Source organism: Sinohyriopsis cumingii, chromosome 7, assembly GCF_028554795.1.
Source record: "Sinohyriopsis cumingii isolate HCF-2022 chromosome 7, ASM2855479v2, whole genome shotgun sequence".
Lineage (NCBI taxonomy): Eukaryota > Metazoa > Mollusca > Bivalvia > Unionida > Unionidae > Sinohyriopsis > Sinohyriopsis cumingii.
This window is the reverse complement of record NC_142967.1, coordinates 16,691,708-16,713,903: the sequence shown is the minus strand read 5'-3', so window position 1 is coordinate 16,713,903 and position 22,196 is coordinate 16,691,708. Positions and strand designations below refer to the sequence as shown.

General features: G+C 36.4%; 1 protein-coding gene across 1 annotated transcript in view; it reads right to left on the bottom strand.

Moving 5' to 3' along the window:
* Window positions 1-22,196, bottom strand: part of LOC149794781 (poly [ADP-ribose] polymerase tankyrase-1-like) — a 102,365-nt gene that overhangs the window by 52,814 nt on the left and 27,355 nt on the right. The window contains exons 11-19 of the mRNA XM_089964430.1: window positions 20,241-20,412; window positions 19,951-20,030; window positions 18,128-18,279; window positions 16,487-16,553; window positions 13,913-14,011; window positions 13,208-13,301; window positions 8,354-8,479; window positions 5,957-6,066; window positions 4,740-4,862 (exon numbers count right to left, since the gene is read on the bottom strand). Coding sequence (XP_089820556.1) covers window positions 4,740-4,862; window positions 5,957-6,066; window positions 8,354-8,479; window positions 13,208-13,301; window positions 13,913-14,011; window positions 16,487-16,553; window positions 18,128-18,279; window positions 19,951-20,030; window positions 20,241-20,412 — 1,023 coding nt within the window. The remainder of the gene's footprint in view (window positions 1-4,739; window positions 4,863-5,956; window positions 6,067-8,353; window positions 8,480-13,207; window positions 13,302-13,912; window positions 14,012-16,486; window positions 16,554-18,127; window positions 18,280-19,950; window positions 20,031-20,240; window positions 20,413-22,196) is intronic.

Genomic DNA, 22,196 nt, shown 5'->3' with positions numbered 1-22,196 from the left:
CAAAAGGTAAATACAATTCACTTGCTCTGTAGTGGTATATCTTTTTACTAATCTGTTTCTATCATGATAAATACATGCAGGTTACAAAAGGTAATTACAATCACCTGCTCTCTAGTGTTAAATACTTTTACAAATTCATGACAAAAGGTAATTACATGCATGTACATATACATACATGTATATCACCTGTGCTAATGATGTACAAAACTCTTTGTTGACCTCTGTGAGAACCTAGAACACACAATATCTCACAGAACCATATATATAAACCTACTAAGGAAAGAAAAGACCCTAGTATGCCTAATACTGCTCATAAATTGTTCTAAAAGGAAAATGTAGTAATAATAGTAATAAGGCAATCATTTTGGGTTGAAAGACACCATGTTGAGATAGTTTTCAGTTATTTGGCAGAAACTGGTAATGTTAACATGCTATTTAATTGTGTTTCTACTTTAAGTTACTTCACCTGGGCCAGTTAGTGCATATTCAAATTTAGTGCAAATGTGAAAGGTGTTCATGTTAGACATATAATCAACTATCAAAAGGCAATTTGGGAGAGAAAGTTGTTCCATGATAGCCTTTTTATACATTAGTAATGACATCCATTACCGGATGAGAGATAACTATAAGCTGTTGGTACCCACACTGGCTGAACATGAGACTCAAACCCACGCAGACAGAGGTGATTATGAATGGTAATACATAGTATCTATCTGAACGGAAGATAAGTAGATTTGTTCTGAGACTGCTCACTAGATTCTGGTTTCTATGTCACAGGTTAGTCTTTTTAAGCAACTTGGAACAAAATCTCGTGAAAGCAGGTCATATGGAACTGAATTTGGTACGTGAAAAATATTCCTCAAAAGTTGCACCTACATTGCAACTCATGTGCCATTAAGTAAAGTTCACTGCAATTTTAGCCTGGATCCTATTTGTTTTCCTGTGCAACATTAAATGAACCCAAGAAAGTAGGTCACAGCAATCCAGTTAAGATCTGTAACTATGTTCAGCCAAAATGCACCCATATTACAAGTTTAGTTTCAACAATTACTCAAAAATGAGTTAAAGACTGCTTGTGTAGGGCAATAATCAGAGAAATGCAAGAGAGCTGGATAAAGTAAATACCCATCTATGTTCCACTTACCAAAACTAACTTCAGGAGTACACCATTTCTTTAATAAGGTTTACCTGATCGTAATGTATTTAGGAGTACATCCACAACCTCACCAACCCAGCCCTACCAAGAAACCACCCCTTTTGACTTGTTCTAAAAAAAGTTGTCTCATAGCCAATATGGAAGTTCAAGAAGAGCAGCCTCCACATGGAATTAGGACATGGTGCCAAATCCCAACAATCATTAGGTACTAATAAAGGAGATGTGGACGTGCTACCAGGGATGTTACTGTGGTATGGTGTTCACATGTTATGTAAGTATTATCAACTACTCTAAAAACAGGTTTCTTTTTCAAATATGTAATCCAATAACAATGTGTTTGAAGAATTGGCAAAAGCAGTTACATCCTTTCACCCCTGAGTTAACCCTGCCTCATATCTCTTAAAGGATGTGAAACAGCTTCAAGTGCCATGTGAACTACAGCCTAGAGTAACCACATGGATGTAGTTAAGATAATACATGCACTTATGAAGCTGCTGAGTGACCTGCAAAGGTAGCTTAATGCACTACTGATAGTTAAAACTAACCACTGTAGTCGGCAGCTCAAGTGGTAGAGAATCCAAGGCTAATGGGTTTGATACCTGCCTAGGCCAACTCCTATTAACTGTGCATTATACAACCATCAAGGTGTTAAAAGTGTTGTTAAAATACCGAACAACAACAAAAAGAAACACCAAACTAAGTCCTTTGGAATGAAAAGTCTCTGGGGTGGAGAATGTCATCATAATTACATTCTAAGGTTTAAACGACACCAAACAACTGCACTCAAATGCAGTGTTAGCAGTGTCTCTCCTAACCCTGTGACCAAATATGTGAAAGAAATTAATCTGATCTTGGGTTAGTTAATGCAGAATGAATGCATAGCCAATGGGTACAAGATGAAAGAGCCTGAGATTAAATAACAACCCTTCTTTGGGTTAGTTAATGCAGATTGAGTGGATAGCCCAATTGGTATAAGATGAAAGAGTCTGAGATGAAATAACAACCCTTCCTTCGGTTAGTAAATGCAGATTGAATGGACAGTCCAATGGGTACAAGAGCCTGAGATGAACACCCCTTCTTTGGGTTATTTAATGCAGTGGATAGCCCAGTGGGTACAAGATGAAAGAGCCTGAAATGAAATAAGACTCCTTCCTTGAGTTAGCTAATGCAGACTGAGTGGACAGCCCAATGGGTACAAGAGCCCGAGATATAATAACACTCCTTCTTTGGGTTAGTTAATGCAGATTGAGTTGACAACCCAATGGGTACAAGAGCCTGAGATGAAATAAGACCCCTTCCTTGAGTTAGTTAATGCAGACTGAGTGGACAGCCCAATCGGTACAAGATGAAAGACCCTGAGATGAAATAACACCCCTTCCTTGAGTCAATTAATGCAGACTGAGTAGACGGACCAATGGGTACAAGAGCCTGAGATGATATAACAGCCCTTCCTTGAGTTAGTTAATGCAGACTGAGTGAATAGCCCGATGGGTACAAAAGCCAGAAATGAAATAACACCCATTCCTCTGGTTAGTTAATTGAGTGGACAGCCCAGTGGGTACAAGATGAAAGAGCCTGAGATGAAATCCCTGGGTCAGTTAATGCAGAATGAGTGGACAGCCAAATAGGTACAAGGCATGATGAAAGGGCCTGAGATGAAATAACACCCCTTCCTTGAGGTGCAAGAACAAGCAACTTCTTTTCAACTCAGTTTGCATCAGGCACCATTTTAATGCCCTGCCAGGGTTTTGATAATACCTTTGGGATGAGAGATACAAAGATGACCATAGCTTTAAGATAAAACACTCCAGTGTCTGTCAAGAAAAGCTGAAACATCATGGTGGAACTTCAGATAGTTCAGGTTTTGATAAAATATGAATTTCACTAATTCTACCTGACATGGCTGAAGCAACCAGGAAGCAGGTCTTTTACAAAAGGCAAGTCAGTGACTGAAAGTGTCCCTTGTTTAGCCATGCCAGAACCCATGATATGTTCCAATTCAGACAATGGGCCAAAGCCTTTGGCTGAAAAAGTCAAAATTGGCTAGAAGGTCAGAGAGGTTTTTGTTCTGGCCAATGTCTTCCTTCCATGATGGCAAAACATTTTTTGAATTGTGGGAACAATCACCATTGATTATCTGCAGCAGCTTCTTGATGAGCCAAAGAAGTAAGTTAACTGTGATACTGAGGCTACTGAGGAGAGATGAAACTCTGCTCAATCCACCCAGAGAAAACTCTCCATACATGTTTTTGAAGTGGTAGGCTGTCTAGCCTGAGCAATTCAGTCAACCACTTACACAGAGAATTATATACAAGTATTTCTTTGATTTGAACCATGTACAATTAATTGTTCAACATCTTGGGGTACAGGTATAAAATCTGCATGTGTGATTCCCATGGCTAACAAGAAGGTCAGATTCTCCTGCGAATCTCTGCTACAGGATACTATAGGTTGGTAATTTCAGGGAAGGGCACTGACCGCCCTGGCATTCATATCTGGGGCTGGTGATAAAAACGTTATCAGTTTGGCAAACCACCTCATCACAATGGGATCCACAAAGATAAAGACTAGCGGAAGCTGATTACACTGGAGAGGTAAATGAAACACTGTGTGAATCTACTGGAATGAGTTCACTAGGAACTAAGCCTGTCTGCAATACCACAGACTTGAATGTGGATTTGTCAATGATGGAAACACCTGAGAGAAAAAATCACGAATCAGAATGCAGAGGTCTGTATTTGCTGAACAGAATAAGAATGCCCTTTCCAAATAATATCTGGCATGATCAAAAGCCATTTACTATGGTCTTTATCTCCTGGTCACGGATCTGCATGAAATAGTCGTGCTGGGGTAAAACCCAGCTCTCTTCTTGAACAAGAGTGGCATAAGCATGGCATCATCTTCTGTTGGAAGGCTGTCAGGCAGAGAAGTTGGGTTTCAACCAGTTTTTGTCATCAGTATATATACACTGGAAACTGAACCCACTGTTGTGTTTCCCATTACCAAAATAAAAACATGTGAAATTAGTCAATTATCACACTAAGCTCAGTGGATGCTAAAAATTAAGATAAATGCCTAAGTAAATTACAGAAATGATTTTATTTCCAGAAATAAATGATCATTTTACTACATAAAGCTTACAAAAAACAAAGTACTGTGATCAATAGAGAAGGCTGATTTACTTGTCATGTGACAAAGTTAGGCAACTGAAGTGCAATAAAATTGTCGACAACAATGAAAGAAAGAGTTTGTGTAAGAATACAGATGGAGTATAGTTACCTGAGGTAACTTGGATGGATCACGCGTACTAATGAATGGATGGTATCTGCAAGGTCTCATGTAAAATCATACTGACCAGGCAATAACTGAGTTATTCGATCTAACAAAATATATTCTATCCAATAAGGGAAATCTGTCGTGGCAAGTGAACTACATTTTAGCACTTTTGCCATTAAAACAAATAAAAATATATACTTAACATATTTTTTCTGCCAGGATGGACTGGAGGTAGTGTGGAAATGGTTCAAATGCTTTACGATCATTTAACATGCTTGATGCCATAAAATGGAATGAAAAAGCTCACCAGTAAAGCACAGAGTTGTGTTCTGCCCTTCTGTGCTGCCTCATGTAATGGTGTGAAACCCCATCTATCAACTGCATTGACACATGTATTATACTTGATCAGCAGTGCTGCAATATCCACGTGCTGAAAAAAAAGTATAATTAAAATAATAATCATTTCCAGTAATCCTATTGCTGCCAAGATAAAGAAAAAGTATAATTAAAATAATAATCATTTCCAGTAATCCTATTGCTGCCAAGATAAATGAAAAAGAATTTTCACATAAGTTTACAGACTAAAGTAAAATCCACGTGAAGAAGTTTGTGAAAAAGTTGCCATAATTTGAAATTATATTCAGTGGGTATTCTCGAAGCCATAATTTGAAATTATATTCTAGGGCTATTCTCAAAACCATAGCTTTAAGTTACATTCAAGAGGTAATCTCAAAGCCATAATTTTTAGAAAATATATTCAAGGGGTATTCTCAAAGCCAAACATCAATAAAACTTGTCTTAAGAGTGAACTAAAACCAGGTACATGAATTTTGAATGAAAACCTGAAGTACATAAAAGCCAAACACTTTCCTAAAGAATTTTTAAAATCAAAGACATTTTTCAGTTCATTATCTAGGCATAATGAATTTAACTAACATTCTGGTATAATGAATGTAACTAACATCCTGGTATAATGAATTTAACTAACATCCTGTATAATGAATTTAACTAACATTCTAGCATAATGAATTTAATTAATATCTATTTAACTAATTAATATCAAGACAAAATGAATTTAACTAATATCCAGTCATAATGAATTTAACAAACATTCTGGCATAATGAATTTAACAAACATCCTAGCATAAAGAATTCAACTAATATCCATTTGAGTAATCAATATCTAGACAAACAAATTTAACTAATATCCAGATGTAATGAATGTTGTTGTTGTTGTTGTTGTTGTAGGGTTTAACACCATTTTTCAGCACAACATAGGCTATACATGGCAACCAGTATAAATGATGGAGAAAGAACCTGCGGAAAACCCCAGAAAGAGCCACTGTCCCACAAGAAGCTACTGGCAAGCTTTCTCACAGACACTGTCTGATCCCAAGACTTGGACCCACACAGAGATGAGCTGGCAATGATCCATAACGGTCAGTGCTCGAGACCATTCGGGGCCAACATAATATAACTTGTATCCTGGCATAATAAATGTAATTATTGAAAGAGGTAACTAACCCCATATGAGGAGGCATTGTGTAGTGGTATTAGACCTCCTTTATCCTGGGCATTTACATCTGCTCCATTCTCCAGAAGAAACTCTGCAACCTCTACATTGTTGTAACCAGCTGAAAAAAGGAAAAAGAAATTATTTTCTATTAACCTTACATATTTAAATAATTAATTAATTACTCTTTAAATGTCTTGCATGATTTTGCTCATAAAGACATTTTGTAATTGTATGTTTATATTTGTACATAAGAAGTTTATACATACATAAATATGAGCATGTCAACTATTTATTTCCAAAAATCTAATCAAGAAAATAACATGCCAAAAATTACAGAAGAAACTTCCAATGGCTAGCATATTGTTCCTGTCCCCATGCTTCTATAGTGAGGAATTTATACTGCTGATAAAGATGAAGGCACACACAGGCTATATTCCAAACTCTAAAAGGAATTGATGTAGCTAATGCATATAACAATAAAGGGACATGGAGGCTATATTCCAATTCCTAAGAGGAATTTACATAGCTAATGCATATAACAATAAAGGGACATGGAGGCTATATTCCAATTCCTAAGAGGAATTTACATAGCTAATGCATATAACAATAAAGGGACATGGAGGCTATATTCCAATTCCTAAGAGGAATTTACATAGCTAATGCATATAACAATAAAGGGACATGGAAGCTATATTCCAATTCCTGAGAGTAATTGATGTAGCTAATGCATATAACAATAAAGGGACATGGAGGCTATATTCCAATTCCTAAGAGGAATTTATGTAGCTAATGCATATAACAATAAAGGGACATGGAAGCTACATTCCAGTTCCAAAGAGGAATTTACATAGCTAATGCATATAACAATAAAGGGACATGGAAGCTATATTCCAATTCCTAAGAGGAATTTACGTAGCTAATGCATATAAAAATAAAGGGACATGGAAGCTACATTCCAATTCCTAAGAGGAATTTACATAGCTAATGCATATAACAATAAAGGGACATGGAAGCTACATTCCAGTTCCTAAGAGGAATTTATGTAGCTATTGCATATAACAATAAAGGGACATGGAAACTACATTCCAATTCCTAAGAGGAATTTACGTAGCTAATGCATATAAAAATAAAGGGACATGGAAGCTACATTCCAATTCCTAATTGAATTTACGTAGCTAATGCATATAACAATAAAGGGACATGGAAGCTACATTCCAATTCCTAAGAGGAATTTACGTTGCTAATGCATATAACAATAAAGGGGCATGGAAGCTACATTCCAGTTCCTAAGAGGAATTTACGTAGCTAATGCATATAACAATAAAGGGACATGGAAGCTACATTCCAATTCCTAAGAGGAATTTACGTTGCTAATGCATATAACAATAAAGGCACATGGAGACTATATCCCAATTCCTATGAGGAATTTACATAGCTAATGCATATAGCAATACAGGGACATGGAAGCTATATTCAAAATACTCAGAGGGTCAGATGAAATGGTATTAATAAAGAAGGTAACTAAACAACTTTAACATTGGGATTAATAATGGGTGCACAGACAGACAGATGGATGCGTGGATGCCAAAAGTAACCACTATGCCATCCTTTCACCAAAACAAAATTGACAAAAAGTTGAATATATATGATTAGCTAAATACCATGGAAGAAAAAGTGGCAAGAGGCAATTAGTAAGGAATTTTGAGATTGTATATTTACGAACATTAAAAAAAAAGTAACCTAGTCTCTATCATTTACCTAATGGATCAAATCATACTCTCAGATTGGTGGCAATTTAAATGTTGGTTTGGTTTGGTGCTTAACAGCACAGCAACTCAAGTAGGTTATTTAAAATGGAAGTAACTGGAATAAAGGCCGTGCCAAGGACACATCACAGTTGTTGACCCAAGCTAATCTGATGATAGGATCCAAATCCACACCCATTCAGTCATGAATCTGGCAAGCTAACAACTGGGCTGTTTAAGGGTTGTAATACGTAAGCTGAAAATGATATTTGGGAAAAGTTTGTCTTGTTTTGTGTGTTTAATGTCATTCTTCAGAACATGATAGGATTATACATGACAGCCGGTATATCTGGCAGAGGAAGAACCTTGGAAAACCACGGCCATAATCACTGACCCACGGGAACTACTTGCAAGCTTTTCTCACATACATTGTCTAAGTCAAGACTCAAACCCAGGCTGACACAGGTGATATGTTAGTGATTTGTAAAGGCAAACACTTTCGACCACTTTACCACCAAGAACCAGAACATTTGGGAAACTGAGACAGGTTGTATACATGTAAGGTTGCTATTGATCATCAAAGGTGACCATTACGAGTGTTAAAATGTTACCTTCTATGCTGTAAAAGATAAACTTAAGTATTCTTAACTTTAACAGTACCTGCAAGATGTAATGGTGTAGAATTCCTGCCCTGTGTGTCTCTGCAGTTGATATTTTCTGGTGTGGACAACTTCTGGACTCGGGCTAAATTACCCTTCTTTGCTGCTTCCAATAAAGCAGCATCACCTGCAAATCATACATTCATTATGTGAGGGAGTCTTAAATGAACATCCTTGTAAAACAAGGTTCTATGGAAGAAAGTGACTCATCTGTGAACTGAGTTATTAAAAACATTTATGCTGATGCTGCCAAGACTGGGTCTGATATCAGGGTGCAAACAGTAAGATCTATATTAAACCAAAGTTTCAACTGAAAACAGCAACAGATGTTCGAGAAATAAGACTTTACAAAATTCTAACATATTTTAATGTTAATGTCTACTCTAACAGGTGAGACAGGAAACGAGCACAGAAGGATAAAAGCATCAGTAAAACTATTTCAAGGTTTCTGGTGAATCTATTTTCGTGTTGATTTACAATTTAGGTTACCTACAGGGGCTACTTACAAATGAAATTAAGTCTATCAGTAAATGGTTATAGTGATGGGGTCCAATAGTCAAACAGTGTAAGACATCAACACAAACAGTTACGAGTGGGAGGAAGCAAATCTCCCACCCACCCAACATCATAATCATCAATGTCTGCACCTTACATTGTAGGATTGTAAATCTGTTGTAATGTTAGTATCTGAACCCCCTTCTCGAAATCCCTATATCCATTAACCTATATTTTCAATTCATTTGTAACAAGCTGTAGTGAAAGTGCTGTAGCTACAATCTTCTTGGCAGATTGAGTTTTCCAGCTTTTCTTTTCAAATCTAATCAAATAAAGAATTATTTATATTCAGAAACACAGCAAAAATGTGTTATTTGATTCTGTCAAATCAATTTATTCAGTTTTCTGAATAAAATATAAACCCACCAATTTTATTTCATTTTAAAGGTATGCAGTGTGTATGCTTTCCATTTCAGTGTTTTTGTTAGTTACTTTGCACATGACTATTTATAGAATTTTGGTTTATACAGAAATAAACACAATTGGGTCTGATCACATGATTATGTTCTGACCAACGGAAACCTTCCCTTCATTCATCAACTGATGCAACTGCATTTATAATACTTTTGATAAAACATGTTTACTGCAGAACCTGCCATTTCACCTGCATCCATGCAATGATGCATCCCCCTACCTCCACTGCATAAAATATAGCAAAATGGTGACACCTATATCTTCATATGATTAAGCAGGTATGAAAAAGAATATATTTGAAAATGTCATTTTAAATTTTATACATTCTACTTATGATTGATTCCCAAAGACCCCAAGGGTGGGAGCCATAAAAAGCACCCTTCCTGTTGTTGGTTAATGGCTGCCTTATGATAACAAAAAGTCCTTCAATGGGACTGTCCCTCTAATGGGTGAAAAGAATTACAATGAATTCAAGATAAGACCATTTCTTTCTTTTAGCTTTTCATTGTTGAAACCATATATAATATTCTTCAGCAATATTTTAAAAGAAGCAGTGGACATATATTAGGTGTCAGACTGGCATCATTTCCATTTAGAACCAAGTAAATATTATCAAGACTTTTAGTGAAAACCCGAAGTCAATATGACCATCTTTTCTGGAGTAGTGATAGTCATTTTAAATTAGAACCAACATAGTATCATAATATGTCTATTGGTGCAACCATTATTGATAGATCCATAATTTTGGCAAAAGTCTAGATAATATTTTCAAGATGGCCAACATAATGGCCATATCAAGGGTCAGTTGGCATTTTTCCAATTAGGACAAACTACATGCCATAAAAACCCTCGTATCAAAATGAATTTTCATTTAAGGAGCAGCAATGAGATTTTCAAGATGGCCACCATCAGTACCATTTAATTTAGGACCTACAAGATACATAAAAGCCTGCTAGTGAAAACCGAGAGGTGATGTTTTTCTATTTTGGTGTGGTAACAATAACAAGATTTTCAACATTGCTGCCATCATGGCCATATTGTGTACTCAATGTAGGACCAAGCTGACATAATAAAAAGTCTTCTGCTGAATGCACAATGGTGATATGACCAGACATCTATGAGAAGTAGCAAGAATACGATTTTTCACATGGCCACTGCTTGGCCATAATTGATGGAGGTCAGATCGGCATAATTTTCATTTTCTAGACATAACAAGTCTTTCACTGTAAACCTTGTGCTTCTTTTACTGTAAACCCTGTGCTGATATGATCATTCATTCTGAAGAAATGACAAGATTTTCCAGCTGGTCAATGTGGTGGGAATATTGGATGTCTGAGTGGCACCACTTTCATTTAGGACCAACTAGGCATTATAAGTCTTCAGGTGAAGAAACTAAGGCAATATGACTTGTTGTTTATGATGAGTAGCAATAAAAGATTTTTAAGATCACCGCTGTGGTGGAAATATTAGCCAACAGATCAACACCATTTACATTTGAAACCAACATCACATCATAAGAAATCTTCTGTTAAAAACCCCATGTCAATCAGACTTTCCATTCTGAAGCAGTGAGAACAGTTTCAAGATGGCCAGCATGGTGGCGATATTGACTGTCAAATAGCACCACTTTTGTTCAGGACCAACCATGCATCATAAGAAGTCTTTCTTGTGAAAAACCCCTCCATGCTAATATGATCATCCTTTCAAAAGGATTAGCACAATAGGAAGATTTTCAAGATGGCAGTCATGTTTGCCATATTTTATGTCCAAGCGGCACCAATTTCATTTAGGACCAACTATACTATGGGATAATGTGTGTATAAAGTTTCTTGGCAATCCTCCAAAGTTTAGGAAGAGGTAGCTATAACCTGTACTAATAAACAATGGATGAAAGACCAACCTATAGGATCTGGTATTCAACATGTTAAGTGAACAATCTTTTTCAAGTTTGTTTAATCTTCAACAAGCAGTTTAAGAGGAGAAAGAGTTATGGACTGACTGAAGAACAGACAAATTAAGGGCATCAAAATATCCCTGAGCTAAATACTCAGTAAAGCAGGAGTCCCTCAAAGGAACTGACACTAGTGGCCAAAAACGAATTTCCATGAATCCAAGACAGGACTTCTTTTTTAACTGCATAATAACAAGATTTTCAGGATGGCCACTGTGATGGCCATATTGGATGTAAGATTAGCATCATTTACATTTACAACTATAAATCGTGTGGTGACCCCCTTTATGTCAATATGACCAACCATTCAAACACAGGGACAACAAAATGCCCAAGATGCCCTTCACTGCAGTGATATTAGACATTATTGACACCACTGTATTTTAGGACCAACTAGTCATCACAAGACCACACATTCAGGAGTAGCAATAATAAGATTTTCAAGATGGCAGTCATATCAATATCATTTTAAATTAGAATCAAGCAGACACCAAAAGAAGTTTTCCGGTGAATACCCAATGTTGATATGACTTTCTGTAAAGTATGAGATGAAATAAAAAAGACTATCAAGACTGCGTGCCATTGAGGCCATTTTGGATATCACATTGCAGTAAGTATGCAAGACTGAAATTTTCAAATCTTTCTGGTGTCAGAACTGGGGGTCACAGAGTAATACAACAAATTTCGATGTCAGAACTGGGTGTGATCAAGTTTTAAAATTTGAGGGTTTCTGCCACATAAGTTTGGATAAAGCGAAACACTGGATTGACACCATTTTCACTTAGGGGCTACTAAATGACATAACAAATTTTTAAGTGAAGAAACCTAAACTGATAAGACCCCTGTTATAATATGAAATTGAAAGGCATCACCTGTTTCTTTATTTTAATACCATGGCTATCTATAGTGTTGTGAATATGAAATATGCACTAGGATAAGTACTGACAAGGAATAGTGGAACAGATTACCATTTAAATGAAAACTCATGTGAGGTTGTAATAACTCTAATTGATGTATAGTTAAAATGCAAATTTAATCAATGTCCATGTCCTTTATTTCCCAAAGTACGTATTATTCCCATTTATATATACATTTTTACACATATCAACTAACTGTTAAATAAACAATCAACTGATTAGCCCAGTTTTTTCAAAGCCCATTTCAATTAGGTCTCTCCAAAGGGCTATGTTGTGATATATGTATGAAGATAAGCCACCTAGCATGACTTGGCTTAAAGGGTAGATGATTTCAGGTCAACCGAGACATGATCTGAATGTACATCTAAAATGTCCATATCTTTGCAGTTTACGTTTTGCATATTTTAGAACCATTCCTTCAGCATCAGCCATCACAATACATGCATTAATAACAACCACATTCATCAGAACTTTATGGATCCGATTTTGGACTTCAAGGTCAACCAGCAACAAGGGGTTCCCATGGGGTGATTTTTCAAACAAAGACATTTAAAATCACTGGCATTGTTCAGGCACTTAAATCCCTAATTGTTAAGAACTTTATTACTTAATTACTTAAGATGTGTTAACTCAGATATCTGTGCAAAAAAAAAGATCTCTACATTTACACCACAAGTTAGAAACCTATCACTCAATCAGCTTAATAAACAGTACAAATTGGTTGTTTGCTCACAAATGTGTGGAAATGAATGTCAACATAATCGTTTAAAGAGACAAATACATTGTTGGGGGATTGTTCTTGTAAAAGACAGATCCACAAAATTAGGTACCCATCAATATGTTACTTTTACTCAAATCAAAAATTTAAAAAAAAAACAAACTGAGTTTTTCATAGTAGTTTAGGTGAAGTAGCGATAACAACTTTTGCTAAAGGACAGATGACAGATGATGGACTATAGACCAAAGTATAAGTTCTTCTGGTCTATATCCAGTAGAGTTGGACAACAATCATGTATACCTCTGAGAAGGTCCGCAACATCCTGGTCACCTTCCTTCACTAGGTCAAGTGGTGTGTTTCCATCTCGGTTCTTCTTGTTAGGGTCAGCACCATGCTGGAAAAAAAATGCATACAACCTAAATGCAGCCTGTAACTTTTAACGAAACAATTATTGTTCCTTAAATAAAAAAAATTTAACAAAATGACTGCCTTTTAAGGCTGCTTTTTTATCTTCTGATTCGAATAAATAGATTGCATTATACAAATTATAACTTCTGCCTTAAAATTGGAAAAATAAAGCACTCATCTTTATGGTAAGAAGTACAAAACTAAAATACTTCTGACAATACAATGATTTTAAAAAAATTGTAGTCTAATATCATTACAGATGAAAACCATTACAATATATTACATCAATCCCAACTACATTTCTTTCTTATAAATTGTCCACATGCTTCCATATCCAGTTGTCTAGGACTCTGAATGAAAATTTAGAGCTCTTCGAGTCAAGCTTTAGAGTCATCACTGCAACCAAAAAAAAGAAATGTTCTTTGCATTTATCCTGAAACAAAGGTATTGCTATCATAAAGACGATAACTGAGTAGACACATTTCTGATTCCAATTTTTTTATTGATCCTTCATCTATTCATGCATGCATGTATTCATCAATGCATCCAACCAAACATCATAATATATAGCCAAAGAAGTTACAAATAAATCCATACCTTTAACAATAATTTACAGATCTCGAACTTCCCTTTTGCTGCAGCCTCATGCAAAGGTGTAAACTTCCACAAATCTGCTACATTAACGCAGGCTCCATGCTGGAATATTGATATAGTTTCTTTTATTCAATGTGATCAATCTTGCATTTTAACAGACCAGTGTATGTAACATGATTTCTGATTGGTCAAGCATCAAAATTTATGGTCAAATAAAACGAATAAACTGTTGGAAATGTTGATATCACTGTCAAGTCATTGCCTTCCTTATAATGTTAAGCCATGGAAAATTACTTTTTATTTTTCTACTTTTCAACACAATTTTAAGTGTGTTAGATTGGGAAACGACAGAAATTTGATGATTTGAGAATGTTCATGGTGGTTTTACTTTAACAAAGGTGTTTTATTGGCTCCACTTGTGCATCACTGATAAAACTCAATTTAGATCCCCAAATACATGGCTGTTCTCCCCTAAATTCTCTGAAATTAACTCTTTTGACACAAAGTTTTAAAATTTGTTATATAAATGTTGAATACAGGTAGAAACATTTCTAACTGAAATGAATATCCAAGTACCATTCTGGTAAGAAGATATTAGGGCCCATTATTCTTTCAATCTCTTTGATGAGTGTAGCCACAATACAACTATCTTTAAATCTTCAGTGCACAGACTCTGCTTATCAATGATTAAGGCAAGTAAATTTATTTACGTACATGTAACCTTCAAATAAAAGGCAAACCCAAGACACAACACTTACAATTCAAGCAATTAAAATTAGCAGAGTCCTTTCTTTTGAAGCAGAAGAATTATTTTTCATTATCAAGTAAAAAAAAATATTTCCATAAAATATGAGTGAGTCTGCCTCATTGAAAATTAATCACAGAGATTTTTTAAAAAATAAGGTCAAGGCAATAGAAAGATAGGAGCCTAAATGATTCATTATTTGGTGAAGAAATGAACTAAACTTCTTTCTTGAGATTACTATGCACCCTCACACTTTTTCTCTTAACTAAACTAGATTTTCTTGAGGGGACAGATACTTGCTATAATGTACTGAAAAATGGTGTTAAACACACAAAACCAAATGAAACATCTTTTTGGCAGCGAGTGTCTGTGCCCTGAACGATATCAGACTGGCACCATTTCCATTGAGGACCAACAAGACATAATAAGTCTGGATATCAGACTGGTACCATTTCCATTTAGGACCAACAAGACATAATAAGTCTGGATATCAGACTGTCACCATTTCCATTTAGGACCAACAAGACATAATAAATCTTTTGGCGAGTGCATAATGCTGATATGACCAGCCATCTAAGATAAGTAGCAATAACAAGATTTTCAAAATGCCATATTATCAGACATATTTAAGTTCTGATTGGCAACATTTTTATTTTTACTTACAAATCATCATAAGAAGTCCTTCAGTGAAAACTCCTTGCTTATAATGCCATTCAATCAGGATAAATAGTGATAGGAAGACTGGATGTCTGTGAAGCACCTTTTCATTCAGGACCAACCTGACATAAGATGTCATTAAAAAAATCCCATGTTGATACAACCATCAATTCAAGAGCACAAGCAATAACAAAATTTTCAAGCTGGTCACAATGGTGGCCATACTGGAAGTACAAGCAGTACCATTTTCATTTCAGACAAGCTAGGTAGAAGTCTTCTTGTGAAAATATCACTTTCGTTCAGGAGGCGTAACCAAACATGGTTTTACAATGACTGCTGTAGATATCAGATTGGCACCATTTTCATTTAGGCCCAGCTTGGAGTCTTAAGCAGTCTTCTGGTGAAAACCCTATGTCAATAAGACTTTCTAGTTTGGTTTGGTGCTTTATGGTACAGCACCAAATGCAGGTTATTTCATGCAACTGGAGTAAAGTGCTTTGAACAAGGACACTACACTAGCTGACCCAGGCCGATCCAACAGTAGGATTTGAACCCACACCCTTTCAGTTGTGAGTCCAGCATGCTAACAACTGAGCCACCCCAGTTCCAGTCAAAATGGTGGCCCTACTAGACAGATTGACACCATTTAGGACCAACTAGACATGATAATAAATCTTTGCTGAAAACCCCATGTTGATATGACCATCTATTCAGGTGGCCATACTGTACATACCGGTTGTAATATTTTCATTATGGAATAATTAGACCATGCGATTAATGTGTGTGTAAAATTTCATGGCACTCCTCTAAACAGCTTAGAAAGAGTAGCATTTACAAACTTGAGTTAGGTATGTTCCATTTTACCCTGGGAAGGCAGTTTTAAAAAAAATATATGCCAGGGTACTTTGATTTCACAGAGTTTATATTAAAATGATAAGACAATTCTAAATTGCATCTATGGGTGAGTACCCCACTTTAAAAGTGCCTTCCCTGGGTTACATGCATGCTGTAATGGAACAGCCCTTATTGGATGGATGGATGATGAACAACCGACTTCAGCTCTCCTGGTTCAAGAAAAGTAAAGCTAATATACATGTTAAGTTTAATGAAACAGAAATAATTCCTCCTGCAAATGATGAAAGTGATACAAATCACATTCCTACTTCTATTCTTACCTTTATTAGTAATTCTGTAACTTCATAATGACCATAGGAACAAGCATTGTGTAATGGGACCAGCCCACTGAAAGACAAAGTCATACAAGGCTGTTTAGTTTCCAGTGACGAGAAACAGAATTTGTATTTTTCATATTTTGTCATGTGCATCATTCTGTGTAATATAGTTCTAGATGTCTGTAAGTCTGAAGGAGATTGCTCTGTTAGTGTCAAAATGATCTAAGAGATGTTATTATTAAAACATGTTTTGAAGACTATTTTTGCCATAAAACAAAAATGAAGAATTTCAGCTGTTGCAAGGTTATGCACTGGGAACAAGATGTTTTTTTTTTTAAATTAAAAAATTATTCACATTCTGAGAAATAAAAGGTTTGATGTTTAAACATTTCATTTTATTCTGGATAATAATATATTTCTTGAGCAAACAATTAAATCTTGTGAGATAAAAATTAGGGCTGTACTGAATAGTGGTTTTAACTATTCTGCCAAATACAAATAGAGACCCATAACTATTTGGCCAATTATGAATATGAAGTGACTGAATGCTCCAAAATAAAATAATTTTTTCAGCAGGTCTAATGACATTTTAAAATTAATTATAAAGTAATAACAATGAACATGTTTAGATTCACAGTAACTAAGGCATTACCAAAATACCAGAGTGCTACAGTTAAACGTCTTGATAATGCTTTATATGTTAACTAATGAATAGTAAGATTCAAATTTTCAAAAGCAGTCCAAAAGTTAGTACTGCATGAAGAAAACATTAGCTTTTAAAAAAAAGGAGTCTCTCGACAATGTCTGCGAGTAGACATCTGTTGTCTGACAAGGTGTTACCAGCAGTACTGAATCGATGTTCACTTGAGACACTTGCTGGAGGCGCTGCTAGATAACATTGGGTACAAGAATGGAGTAAAGGAAACCTGTCAGCATTGATCTGCCACCATGATGGAGGATCAATATCCAATGGGATACATGGCTCATTCAGAAGTTCGTTCAATTGGTTATTGATACAAATTAAGGTCCTCTTTTCTGATTGCAATGAGTCTGATATTCAGAAAGGTTGACTTAACTGTATTATTCGTATTTGGCTCCATCATATTATTTGGTTGAATACCTCATTTAATAAACTATTCAGGCCTAAAGCGAATATTCAATACAGGCCTAATAAAAATTATATATTTCATTTTGCCAATTGTTACTGTTAGTTAGTAACCAAGATCTTTCTTCTAATCTGCACAAATGCTTCAGCAAGAAGAAAGAATATGAATACTCCCAATTTTGTAAATGTAACATATACTGGACACAGCTTTGTGATGACCAGTGTATTAAAAGTTATGAAAATGGATGAAGCTGACAAAAAGATGAAACAGATCTAACAGATGAATCCCCTTCTTGCCAGTTCTACATATTTTAAAATAAAAATTTTAAACTAAATTTTTTAAAACTGTTTCTTGACAAACTAAAATTTATTTCAAGAGCATGAATAACCCACCACTGAGCCTACAAAGTGACATAAAAACAAAACATGGACAGGTGGACAAGGTCAACACTAAATGCCTTTACCAACAGGTCTAAGATTTGTGGTATGACATAAAGCTAATTTTTTTTTATAGGTTTAGGACTTCTAATCAAACTGACCCTTTATCTTTGGCATGTACATCAGCACCATGTTGTAGGAGATAGTCAACCACTACTACTCGGTTATATCCTGCAGCAAAATGTAGGGGTGTGGAGTGTCGACCGTCCAAATCCCGGCAGTTAACCGCATGTGGATTTGCACTGATCAGTTTCTGCAAAGAAAAAACCGAAGTATTAACTCTGACCTATTTGTAAATTTTGTTAAAATAATGGGTGGAAAAATCACAATTATTTAAGATCATATATATTTCAGTAGTATCTTCTCTTCTTAGTCTTCACAAATGTGTGTGTGTGTGTGTGATTTGGATTTTTAACGTAGCTTTAATAATTGTTCAGTCATATCGCTATGATGTCTGCAGTGTGACAGTTTATAGTGATGTCTAGCACTTGGGCATCATGTCGCAGACATGTAGCATGATGTCCCACCCAGTCACATTATCCCGACACCAGGCGACCAGTCCTAACACTAACCTCTTAAAGCTGAGCGCCAAGCGAGGCAGCTGTTAGTAACATTTTTTAAGTCTTTGATATGACTCAGCCGGGGATTGAACCCACAACCTCCCACATCTGAGGCGGACGCTCTAACCACCAGGCCACCGGAGCAGTTGTCTTCACAAATAATGTCTTGAAAGTCTAAATGATTTTCAACTGGCAAGCACATCAGCAGCAAGAAAACTCAATGGGCATCATGCTACTTAGTTCAAGGACTGATGGCTGCTTACTTAAATTGGTGCTTTTATAATAAAAATTAAAAATCCAGGTCACATATTCTAGCAAGTATTCTAAGCCAGTTATACTCCAGCTCAATACCCCAAAATCTGATATGGCACTTAAAAAGAACTTATATAACCCAAATAAAATGTGTCTAGTGGAGCAACTGAAATTAACAAAATTCTGAAAGCTCTGCGATTCTAACCTAATTCCAATTAAAGCTATGGCCTTTCAAAAGTTTGGGATTTTTGAGCATGGGTTTCTTGTGAAGAAAGTTAGAGAGTACAATACTTGGGCTACCTCATGCCTTCTCTTTACCCATAGTGAATTCAAGACCTGGACTACACCATGCCTTCACTTTGGCCACTGAAATTACAAGGTCTGGACTACCTTATCCCTCCAGGGCCCCGAGTGGCCAAAAGTGCACTCCGTTACGGATCACTGCCATCTCACCTCTGTCTGCATGGGTTCAAGTCTCGGATTCACCCAATGTGGGTATGTGAGAAAGCTTGCCAGTAGCTTCTCGTGGGTCGGTGGTTCTTTCCGGGGTTTTTCCGGGTTCTTCCTCCACCATTAATACTGGCTGCCATGTATAGTCTATTGTGTGCTGAAAAAAGGCGTTAAACCCTACAACAACAACCTTATCCCTCCACTTTGGAGATAGAGAATACAAGACCTAGACTATCTCTTGCCTTCTTGATAGCTGTAGAGAATACATGACCTGGACTATCTCAAGCTTTCATTTTGGTAACATATAATACAAGGCCCAAATTTATTTGATGCCTTCACTTTGGCCACAGAGAAGATAAGGCCTGGTCTACCTCCTGCCTTCACTTTGACCACAAAGATGAGGCCCGGACTACCTCCTGCCTTCACTTTGGCCACGGAGAAGATGAGGCCTGGACTACCTCCTGCCTTCACTTTCACGATAGAGAATACAAGACCTGGCCTATCTGATGCCTTCAGTTTGGCCACTGAGAATACAAGGACTGAACTACCTCATACATTTGGCCATTGACAATAAGCAAACAAAAATGATCAGACTTTTAAAATGTTTGTTGCTAAAACACTAATAATAATCCAGTAATGACAACTGTGATGGTCACAGTTACCTTGACAACCTCCAGGTCTCCTGCTTTTGCTGCCTCCAGAAGCTGAAGGTCTACATCTGTTCCTCCAACTGGTGGATCATCTGAAATAAACAGCAATATGCATGAGGTCAGTGCTTGTCTAAAAAATGCACCTACAAATCATCATAAAACTTAATTCTTTTTTCTAAATTGAAATGCATGATGCACAAAAGTAAATTAAAAGTTGAAGATAGTTATTACTGACATGTTTTCGACACTGATTTGCTAATCATGACAAAACAAAACATACTGTAATATATAAAAATACAAACCCTGTAGCATTTTTTGTATGTTTTCTGTGGCCAGTTCTGCTGCTGTATATCCCTGCTGTGATCTGATGCTGCAATCCACAGCATATGACATGAGCAGTCTGCAGGCTTGCACATTGCCCTGCTGGGCCACTCGGTGGAGGGCAGTCTGGCCCTGACCATCAAGAGCATTAACCTGCAAAGTAAAATTATACTGGGGAAATAAGATATGATCTGCTGGACCACTCTATAAGTCATATCCATCCAGAGCATTAATCTATAAAAATTAATATGCTGAAGCAACAAGGTATGAGAATGAGACAAGACTGAACATATTCATATGAGACCACGGGACAATGCGGGAGTGGGTGGATGACGTAGAAGACAATTAGAAAGTAATCATACTGCCCTCTTGAATCACTGCCAAGGTCAGCATGATAGTGACCAAGTACATAGCTGCCAACCTTCCTGGCTCACAATTAGTGAAAATAGGGATAAAAAGTTGTGAATTTGGACATGAATTAGTGAAAAATACCATGACAATAACTCCATCCACTCTGACCGTCAATACTACACTATATCAAGTTCGCAATATAAAAACTAAAACACTACATATATGCAGAAATATTTATTTATCAAGACATGATACTGTGGCAGACTTGAACTTCCTCAACTGATTGATCGTAAATTTGTTTTCTAAACAGTTCAGACTTCTTGCCTGCTGGTTGATCTTGGTGACTAAAATTGCTGACAAATTTTCTGCAGCTAAGGAGGCCCTAAAGTCTGTCTTATTTTTCCTCACTAGAGAAAATACTCTTTTGCTGTCACTGCTGCTGTGAGGAATGCACAGGAGCTGCAGCACGTTTGGTTCTTCCACAGGAAAATTTGGAAGCGATTTTCGAGTCCGGGAACATTTGTCATAACAAATGTTTAGCATGGTCTCCAGCTGATAAAGGTAGATTGTGTTTGACAAGAAACTCAAATAATGCTTCAGCATCAGTAGCCTGCAGATCTTCCGCTGATGGCTTAAAATATTCCAGAGCTGAAATCTGCAAATTCTTAACTTTCCCCAACTTCTAAGTGTTTTTGCAACCGATGTGCTTCCTCACATCGTCTCTGCGATGGCACACTGAGTGCAAAAAGCATGATGAATATTAGAATGCACGGCCAATTTTTGATATATTCCAAATTAAACTTCACTTTTTGAGTAATACCTGTCTTTTTTCCTTGGTGGAGAAAACATTTTCAAGATCTTACATGCGATGCGGAACGGCAAATCAGTGTTGGTGACGCATGCACGGAGCAAAATTCCGGTTTGGCCCCAGTTTCTCTCAAAAGCATTTGTAAAACTACTCTTATAGATATAGATTAAAATAGGCTAAAATGCTTGCTACCGGGCCAACTGTACTAATTGGCTGCAGATCTACTAATATCACGACCAGAAGTACAAGACCATTTCGGCAACTGCGAATATCACGACTAGTGCTTAACGGTAAATCGGTTATTTTATTAAAGATTTAAAATAATTGATTGGAAAATTTGTGAATTTCTGGCTTGCGGCGTGAATCTGTGAATCACTGAAAAAGTCGTGAAATTCACACCAAATTCGTGAGGGTTGGCAGCTATGCAAGTATGCAAGTAGAGGATTTAACTTTATGTGAAGGTAGATGATAATCTACGAAGTAATTATACTGCCCTATGAAGTAATTATACTGCCCTATGAAGTAATTATACCATCCTCAGCATTAAACTGAATCAGAGGGCAGTATAATCCTTCTGCGCTACTGGGATACTCCTTAAAGGACAATCCTGTATAGGATGGTAGAAGATAATTAGCAAAATAATTATAAATATCAGTCTTCCATGTAACATTTTGTAAGGCAACCGTATTGCCCTAAAGGAGCACTCAGTGTTGCGATAAGACTGTCCTTGGCCATCCAAGGTATTCAATTGCATGAAAAAAATGAAAAGAGGGAAGAT